The 10,209-nt window shown below is 41.5% G+C and overlaps 1 protein-coding gene across 1 annotated transcript in view; it reads right to left on the bottom strand.

Annotated features, from left to right (window-relative positions):
* Positions 1-325: 325 nt before the first annotated feature.
* Positions 326-10,209, bottom strand: part of ITGB3BP (integrin beta 3 binding protein (beta3-endonexin)) — a gene marked incomplete at its 5' end in the record, with an annotated part of 22,714 nt that continues 12,830 nt past the window's right edge. The window contains 4 exons of the mRNA XM_009868847.1: positions 326-378; positions 6,732-6,782; positions 8,729-8,822; positions 9,887-9,965. Of these exons, the coding sequence (XP_009867149.1) occupies positions 326-378; positions 6,732-6,782; positions 8,729-8,822; positions 9,887-9,965 (277 nt within the window). The remainder of the gene's footprint in view (positions 379-6,731; positions 6,783-8,728; positions 8,823-9,886; positions 9,966-10,209) is intronic.

Here is a 10,209-nt window from a genome sequence, read left to right as displayed (position 1 = left end):
GGAAGGGATACGCTGAAACACGTGCCTTTTCTTGCTTTTGGTACACGTGTTACAGCTGAATTGCCGTTCCTGATACAACATCCAGTTAGAAGCCGACAGAACTTCTACAGATTCAATATGTCATTTTGATCAACAAACCAGTAACAAGAAATACCACAGGCAGAATAACAACTGGGTTTTGTTTTTCCCATCAAGCTATTACAGTCCTGACTGCAGGCTACGTACTCGATCCCTCTGCAAATGTTTTAAAATTAAGTACCTCAGTCCTTGTATTCTACTGCCTGTATGGGGAGAAGGCACGGAGCGGAGCGGGAGGCGACTTACCTCAGTCGAGGAGCGACTTCAGGAACGCGGAGCTGGTGCCAGTCTGGATGTCCTCTGTGGAGGAGGAAAATACGTTTTGATAAATAGAACAATGGTGTTCGCACAGAATTTGTGAAAATAGGAGTTAAATAAGTCACTGCAGTGGTTAACGGAATGCCTTTTTTACCTCATGCTGTGTCTCAACAGTAATTTAGGAGATTGTCTTAACTACTTGTGAGTACGTACACTACATCATTACCAATGATGGCAAAGCGGAACAGAATTTGTCACAAGTATTAGAAGCCAGGCATTTTTTGTTATTAATAATAAAAGAATAAATAAAAATCCGTAAGTACCATGTCAGCAGATTCAGCAGAATCAATCATGGAGAGTGTGAGAGCAACAACCTCCTCTGAGTCCTCCGAGGGGATGGCAAAGAGAGAGGCAAAACCACACCGGAGCCCGTACTCGAGGAGGGCAGGACCCGGGCGAAGGGCTGAGCAGGTGGCTGGAAGAAGCTGAGGGAAGGAGCGCAGGAGGAGAAAGGAACGTGGGGATGGGTCTGGCAGCAGGTGCTGCTCAGTGCTGAGGTTGCCGAACGGTTTTGTGCAGCAGACAAGCAGCTCTGGTCTCGGTACTGTGAGTATCTGCTGCTGGTTCGTGCTGCATTTTGATTCTGCCGCCACGAAAGGGTGAGGAGAGAATTCAGGATTCGCTTTATATTAAACAGACTCAGAAGCACAAACAGCTACGTACAGCAGCTTATAGCTAGAAATACTCCTGGGAGAAAAGGGGCCGTGTATAAACCTAGAAGGAGAAAGGCATCAAAGCCACCAAAGCCGGGGCGTGGGGGTGGGGATGGTGGGGAAGATTCTCCTCAGCTACAACTTTTCAGCATTATATCTAATAAACTCCACTTGTTTATACAAATTACCATCAAAAAACCCCGCTAACTGTTGCTTAAAATAGGAAACTGTCCAGTCTTGTATGATAAGTAACGGAAAACTCTGAGATTTCATTACAAGCTGGTTTCTTTGTACTAAATGCAACTCCCTAATTCAGTCTGTATGAACCCTTTGATCCCCCGTCGCGGCGTTCTGACCGCGCCGTACTTAAAGATCCCGTACGTGCCAAGGCAACCCTGCCGAGGGCCACATTTCCCTCTGAGAAGCTGTCTTAAAAATGTAACCTTGCCCAGATTCACAGAAACCATCGTTAACTCAGCTTTCTTTCCCGTGTGTACGACGACAGCACGTTTTGACAAAGCAGTAGTATTTACAGTGGTATTTATACGGATGGCATAAAGATTTAGATATTCAAATAATCAGATAATACCCCCAAAACTTACAATGCTTGTTGCAGCATTTAGGCTTTTTTTAAGCTATTTTTTTTCTCTTGGTTAAACTATATAAAAGCAAAGAGAACACTAAAAACTTCCGGATGCAGATCTGTCGTGACCGGAGCAGTGAGGAAAGGAAGGGATCTGTGGGGGAGACCAGGCAGATGTCTGGGCTGGGCTGGCAGAAGCTTTGCTGCCCTTTGCCGCAGCATCTCTGTCCCCGGCCCATAAAAACATTACAAGGGCAGAATCTTCCCAAGTTTCGTTTCCCCTCCTACTTCCACCGCTGTCCTTCCCCGAGTTTGACTGCTCTAAAACATTTACAGATCTAAAAAGCAGAGAGAAAAAAAAAAATGTTCACCTGTCAGGTGGTATAAAACCAATCTTCTACTAAATGTGCCAGAATAATTTTTCTCCACCTCAGCCACAGTTAAAACCTTCAGTCTATTCATTACTGTCTTTTTATAGTATTTTTATTTAATAAAACCTATTAAGACTACCATACAAATCTCTTTACTTATGCTTTTATCTTTTAACTGATCAATTTTTATATTGCTGACATCCCTTCTTCACCATTTGCTCATTTAAAAATTCATAGTATATGAGCTATGTCTCTGGAGAAAACGTCTATAAAATTTGTTACAGCTGGCAAATGTGTATGAGTCAGTGATAGCACATGACTAAATGCTTCACAGAAAATAAAATTTGTTTCTGTAGTAAGCAGAACTGTTTAAATGTTATTTATTTTTATGTTTCAAAGAAAATATATTGTGAAGTGCTGCATTGATTTAATACGCAACAATGTCTGTGTACACGCTGTACAAGGAAAATTTATGAAACCTTTGCACAACTCCTTTAATTGAATTTTCCAAATCTCTCACCACACACAAATAATCAATATCTTCTGCAGAGAAAACCAGTCAGAATTATTACAGTCTTTCTTTTCAATTTTGTTGTCATCAGCACATACAGAGCACCTGGATATTTGTAATGTCTGGATAGCAAGTTATTTACACCTCTTAAACATATAATTGCTACTAAGTGAGTCCAAACTAATGTTTCTTTTCTTTTTTATCTAAAATAATTATATTCATGGGAGAAAGCACTATTTATTCTCACGTAGTAATTGCTACATGTAGCTGTTGAAAGAACTACAATTCTTTTTAATTTTTCATTAAGCTTAATACTCCGAAGTCTAGATCCACTAGAATTCAAAATTAACAGCTCTCGCATCTGTAAAAAAGGTACAGAGGAAAACAGAGTATAAACACAAGTGGGAAACTCCTGAATAAATGTGGCTGACACCTAAATATAAGGTGCAGGTTGACAGTTCTATATGTATATACGTCTGAGGCCTCCACTCATATGTCTCATGTGCATTTCTGGATCTGCCACGGAAGTTAATAGCTTAATATTTCATCTGCATAGCAGAGGGTGGTAAATCACTGGAGAGGTTTGCAATTTGCCCCCTTCCTTCTATCCAAAAAGCTTAGCGTGCCCATGACCTCAGACTCAGAGAACTTCTCAAGTCTCAGGTTGTCTTTTAAAATCATGCGCGCCCTCAAGGTGCGGGTACAAGCCCGTCAGAGCCACAACCTGCGGGGAAAGAGCAGGGGTCACACAGAAACCTGCCCGCCAGCTCCTTTGCTTTTCAGCAGACAAGATTACTCGCTTGTCCCGGGAAAATCACCAGCTTTGCAGATTTTAGATACCAGGCTACCTCTTCCACACTGTAAAGGACTTTGTGTGGTTACAAAGTGAAAAAAAGACCCGCTCACACAGGACGGGAGAAGACGTGAAGTCGAATTCAGCCTTTAATCCACACAGCACAAATCAAGACACTCTTCCTCCAGGTGCGCTTTGGGGCCATCTCACGATCAGTTTTGGCTGTAAAAGCAGCAGGGCAGAACGACTTCTCTGGGTCTCTGCATGGGGACGTTCAAAATAATTCCTGAGCAAACAAAACAGGCCAGTCGCACCAAGCACACACACACGCGCGCTCGCATGGTCGGCACTCAAGTCGCCTCAATTCAGTTTTGCTTAATGCAAGTCCCAACTTACAAGTGTTCATACTGAGGTACGACTGAAAAACGTAACGGAGATGAACTTTTCTCTCCGTCTAACGGTAGAAAAGCCTCATGAGCAGAAATACTGACAGATCTTCCACATGGAGGAGCAGAGGAACAAGGGTTGACTAAACTCGAATGCAGCGGAGGCGCAGGGTTTGGACTGTCATTTCGGACTTTCAGAAAAGATTAATTCTTAATTTCTGTCTTGGTTTCACAGCCTGACTAGGCCAAGAGGGCAACTTGTATCTCGGCTGGACGCGGGACTTAAAGAGTCCTGAAGACCACTGTTGATTTTGCCAATGCTATATCTCCTCCAAATAACTTTCTACCAAACACTTTTCCAAACCACGACAGGACATTATGGCAGAGCAGATATTTCTGATGTGTGGTAACATCAAACCTGGCCTTTAATGTTAAGACTGGAAGTAAGCATATCATTTTCAAACACAAGCTCTAAATCTCTGTCTAATAATAATAAATAATCAACTTGAAAAATGTCCTTCAGCATAATCTTTGTTGCTTTTAGAGATGATGTACACCACAAAAAGGCGGCTGGAGAGACCCTGTCAAACTTTGGCTGGAAAGAAGCCCAGGACTGAACAGGAAGGACCTTGGGAGCACTGAGGAACGGCTGTTTGCGCCGGCATTGGAAAAATCAGCCCAACAGATGCGGAACGTCAGAAAAGCCTCCACCACAAATGCCTAGACACGAGCATATGGTTCATCCTCCTAGTCAGCTCCTGTACCGCTTCTTACCCACGTACAGATTTTGTTAGATACAAAGGCTTTTCCCAATAGCTAGGGCTGACCCCTGCCTGCACCTCATCACCTCCCTGGGAAGTGACTGTTCGCCGTAAGCAAAGACACTCTTGGTGTTTGTTCCATTTTCTCTCAAGGAATGGAAACTCTGGAAAGAAACTCAGTTTCTGAAGGAATTTACTTGTGAATTCATTTGGTTCACTTCATATATTTCTGCTTAGCCAGTTCATGAGACTTACTTATCCCAGAAAAGGTATGATTTTTTTTTTTCCTGAAGTTGGGCTGCGACTTAACAGGGGCGATCATATTTGCCCACGGGCTCAGCAGGATGAACACCACCACAGCAAAGGAAGAGTTTTTGATTTCGTTACAAGATACAATCTGAAAATAGTTTTCTTCAACGCTGCAAGTATTTGATCTTCTATAACACTCTCTTGTTTCTTACTTGGACAGAGTCACGGACATAATTTATGTCAGTGTTTTTCTTTTTTGAGAAGCAAAGTATTAGTATAATTTGTAACAAGCAGCTTAAGTAGCTTGCCTGTGTAGAATGTTATCTTCACTCCTCGAAACTCTGAACCTATTAAACTTTTTCTTTAAAATATGTGTATCGCGAGCTATGCATTTATTCTTGGCAGACATGAAGCGCGTTTTGCGCTGCAACACACCGACCAAATTTAATCTCTTGGCAGTTGCTTTACAGTTTGCTTACTTTCTATTCAAAAACATTTTGTTTACTGTAAATACTAGTCATGGACAAACAATGGTGCCATTTTTTTCAGCTGGTCACACAAAATGATATACCGAGTTCTACACAATGCTGCCCATTGAGCAAGGAATGTTTCGTATTAAGTTGTTTTAAGTAGAGGTTGTTCATGTAAAGTAAATAAATTTCATGCCTCCCCATGTGATGATAATGTGACATTCCAGCTGTATCGAGCCACAGAACAGTCATAAGTTTGAAGTCTTGAGCATAACTAATTAAAAATAATTATAAAAAACCACATCCAAAACTAAAAGGCAGAGTAAAACATCTCCAAATGCTTTTCTTTCATCACATACTTCTTCGCCTCTCCCGCTACTGCATTTTCTGCAAAACTGAATTTATTCTTTATCAAAGCAAAAATCAGTGTTGAAACTTCATCAGAATCGGTCAGCCTAAACCCGTCATTTTATTTCCCATCCTACTTTCACAAAATATCTCATTTCTCATCTAACATGACTGGGTACATGTTTAGCGTTAGGGGCTAGTTTCTGGAGCAAAGATGGAACTGTGAGTGTCTGTCCTGGCGAGCGTTACAAGAGCAGCGCACAAAGGAAGCGCTGACTGTTGAAATCCACAGTGCTTGCCGTCCTCAGCACCGGCAAGGGGCTGTGATCATTTGAACGGAAGGACACAGGGAGCTGTAAATCAGAACCAGCGGATCGCAAAAATGAGCCAAACCCCTTAAAAAAAAAAGAATTAAGAGAATTGCCCACAGCAGAAAGAATCCTGGCCTGCGGAGGAACAGATCCACCCAAAAGCAAAGGGGCTGCTTGCGACACGAAGCAGTTCCACTGGCTGGGACAGCTGGCAGGCAGAGCAGCAGAGATGCCACCACCGACTGCGATTCCAGTTTTGCTTTATTTTAAGGTAGAATGCTTGAAAATAACAGAAATATGTGAATATCAGAACATTTGTTGACTGAGTGTGAGAGAAAAAAATAAATCCTGTGTGTATCCCCTTCCCAGCTAGACAAGGCGCTGCAGTGGCTTTGTGGGCCACGAGGTATTAAATGCCACCAACTCCAAATATTTTCCCAGCACTGCTTATGAAGAAACCTAATAAGTAGGACTGCAGAGGACCCTGGAGCGTGCTAAATACCTCACAACGCCTGCAAGGCGAAAAGGGTTTTGCTGCAAAGGCTGCGCGCTTACTTGGCTTCTACACCGAAAATGCAAGGGGAGGGAGGAACAAGGAGGACAACAGGTACGTATAAAAGGTACGTAAACTCTCCAACTGCGCTTATTTCTAGGCTATGCCTCGAGTGCAAGACTATATATGAGTTCTTCTCCTCCTACAGTTACACAGAGAAGCGCCCCATACAGCAGAAAAAATGAAGTTTACATTGAGTGGTGCAAAAATTTTCAGAAGAGACCCATTTCATTACTGTAATTTTCATGTTACCCGACTTATTTCAAGCGGGAAGAACTGAGAAGGAATCAAGTGAAAGGAATCATTGAAACATCTGTTATGCAGGAGTTGTAGAAAAGTTTCTTACCTTGGGCAGGAAGTTTTCTGTGGTTTCTTTGCAGCAGTTCTGCTTGACTCACTAGTGAAAAAGAAATCTGAAATCAATAAATGTCACCTCAGAGGTTTCAAAGAAAAGCATTACCTCTTCTGTCTTTTTCACTTTCAAAACATTCGGATTTTTCTTCAAGCAATGACAAAACTCCATCTACCCATGTAATTAGTTGTGCTCAAAGAAATAAACAAAAAATTTAAAAATTAACATAATTTTGAGAATATGTGCTTACAAGCCTCATACTGCATTTCCTTCCCATTTTTGTCTCATAGTGCTGACATAGTGCTTTTCTTTCATTCCAAAATGGAGGGAAAAGATGATTGTTTCCCATTTTGAAGGCAACAAGAAGGTAACATAAAGGGTGGATGTAGCAGAAAGCGTCAACAAAAGGTCTGACATCTTGTACCACCCTATCTACAGTGTAGGGCAGCAATGTAAATGCCGACTAATTTCAGAAAACTTCATTTTGTGTAAGAAAACACCCGGTTATGCACATTGCAGTGGAAGCTAGGACGGCGTATACACATGCAAAGTGAAAACTCAGTGAGCTTCGGAACACAAGTCAGGAAAGAAATGGCAGTTTCAACACCAGTAGCTGCCGGGATTGCGTGGTGCATAAATTGCCCTGCCCGGGCGCAGGTACCTAATGTGTTACAAGAGTCGTGGTGCTCTTTTGTAAGAAAAATTCTCTGGCACCTGTGGCTTTACTGTCCTCCCATTTCGAGGAGCCCCACCCACCCTACGTTTTGTTTTCCTATAGCTAGTTCCAGTGCTCTTGCACGCTGCAGAAAAGAGAGCAACCAGACGGGTTGTAGACTAACGTCTACCAGCAAAACATCACATTTGCTGCAGGTGAAGAAACTGCTCTGTCGTCTTTGCATGCTTGTCCCACACGGGGCTGTGGGTACGCGTGTATTATTCGTATTCCCTGCTCCGCTGGAACTACATCATGGGATGAAAAGTCTACAAGAAGAGCATGAGAGGCGCAGATCTGTGAGGGCAGGGAGGTACCTGCGGTCTCAGGCAGGCTCCTATAGGATGTTCACATCTGTGGGTACAGACAAAAGGTGCTGCTATTGTGAAAACAAATGAACGAGTTGTTCAGAACAGCATAAAGCCCGGGGCCCTCGGGTGCCTCCAGCTACTTTTCACCACTTTTAACTCTTAAAGGAATGACTTGGTAAGGGAGATCTTTATGGGTTTTTTCCCTGAAAGGAAATAGTCTTTTATTTTTTAACTTCCCTGCTAGTAGCCATAATGTGAGGGTTTTTTGCATCAGAATATTTCCCTGTCTCGTACTCCCTTTCTAGATGAAGTCTGAATGCACTCTTCCGTGCTGAAAATACACGTCCCAAGAACCTCTGGCTTGGAGCGCTGATAAAGAGTTTCCTAAAAATGGAACCTTTGGCTCTTTGGGTTCCTTTGGCAAAATATCACAGCTGTGCCATCTGTAAAGTGCCCTTGCCCCAACACAATAAGCATCTGGTATGCTCATCATTTAAAAGACACCATGAATAGCAATTTTTAAAGCCTGGAAACCTATATTCAGCCTAATCCTCCTAACAGGCAAACAAACAAACCAACTTCCTTGCAAAAAAAATCCCCAAAACAACAAAAAGAGGAAAAAAAAAAAAGAGAAGAAAGGCAATGCAATCAAAGTGCAAACGTTTAGCCTAATCACTAGCTAACTACCCACTAAGTATCTAACTATTTACATAAGAAAAGGTGTTGCTCTTGCAAGTTTTTCCTCCCCATCTGCGACGGTGGGTTAGAAGAGCGGGCGTTGGGGACGCTTTCTTTTATGTCCCTGGAGGTTTAAGGTGCATTTCTCCTGACCAAAACAACCCCCGGATCAAAGTGCGGCAGCGTAACAGTGCGTTATAACGCAGTGGGGTGTGACTCCAGCAAAAGGTGGGAGTGATCGTTGTTGAATTGCTATTACAGGGATAAATATTATTGAAAATCCTTCTTACTTAGCACTCGGGTTTTCTGCATCTCAGCACTCAAGGGGCAAGACGCGTCTGAGACACCGATGATATCTTCCAGCTCTCTACTGCCCTCTAAAGCCTGGAAAAAGAAAACAGGATTAAAGACACTGAAATCGCATTCCCAAACCGTCTACTTGGACGCCTGCAATCTATGGAAAACGTCTGAAAGAAAGAACTTTTGGAATTTCCCCATAAGCGATGGGTGAGACGTCACCTCCCAGAAAGTCAGGGGGTGTAAAATCCAGGAAGGTGTCAGAACATATCGCTACTGTTGAAAACGGCATCCAGGTGCTTTCTACAGTGTTATTTTAAAAAAAAAATTCTCCTGTTATTTACGCTTCATTCGTAAGTCTTCAGCTGTTTAAACAGATTAGCTCTTGATCCCCAGAAAAGCAATCTTGGCACATGTACAAGCTCGCTAAGAATACGTCAGTAAAATTTAAGATTCTGTTGAACACGCTCCTCGGCATTTCATGGGAGACCTGAAACCGTACGCCATCAATCTCAGGAGAAATAGAAAGGATTCTTCAATAGAGTTTTCTAAATAAACATTTCAATTAGAATATTTTAAATTACTGTCGGGCTCTTTTGTAAATAAAACACCGGCAGACCACATATGCAAGGAAAATAAATCAATACAAAACTTGGAGTACACTGAATTATTTCTCAGATATTGACATATGGCAACGAACCTTGTGCTAAATTTATTCAGAAAACACAATGTGAATAAACCAGAAAGGTGATTTGCATTTTAGCATGTATTAAACAGACTACTAATTGATGATATATTAGTGGTACATTAAACAGTACAATCACTTCAGTACAAAAGGATATTTAATCTTCACGGACATAAAAATCCATGCAGGAATAATTTGTACTTCAAGTTATAAATAACAGTTGATAACTACTTCATATTCTTTTATTCATGTAGAAAATGAGGAGTGATACAAATTAAAAATGGCATAGTTTGAAAAGCAACACCTCTAGTTTAAAAAAGAACCCAAAATCTCCTAAATTCTGGTCTGAGGTATTTTATTTGTTTCCCTATTCCCGAAAACTCCACTGTCACATCAAGATTTTCATTTTTTAAAATCCCATATTGAAAGTAAATTAAATAAAAATAAAAATCAATGTAAACCAGACCTGTAGGCTTGTCAGATTTGCTCTTATTTTCAGAATTCTCACCAAAGAACTTTTCACTTTGGACTGCAATTCCATGAACCTGCATAAAAAATTAAAATAAGAACAATTTTAATAGAACAAATTCAATTCAATGCTGAAAATCAACATTTACAACGTTTACTAGAGTTTCCTCATGTTGTAGTCAGGATGGATCTAGATAAGCTGTGAACAAACGGGCTCTGCGACCTGGTTCAGTCAAATAACACCCAATATAACTTGCCTTTGGTTAGGATTTATATGCCCACTGCCAAAAATATAGAGATCCTAATTTTAAGGATAGTAAA

The sequence above is a fragment of the Apaloderma vittatum genome, unplaced genomic scaffold (genome assembly GCF_000703405.1).
Source record: "Apaloderma vittatum isolate BGI_N311 unplaced genomic scaffold, ASM70340v1 scaffold20054, whole genome shotgun sequence".
Classification (NCBI taxonomy): Eukaryota; Metazoa; Chordata; class Aves; order Trogoniformes; family Trogonidae; genus Apaloderma; species Apaloderma vittatum.
The sequence above is the reverse complement of the archived record's forward strand: the minus strand, read 5'-3'. Positions and strand labels throughout refer to the sequence as shown.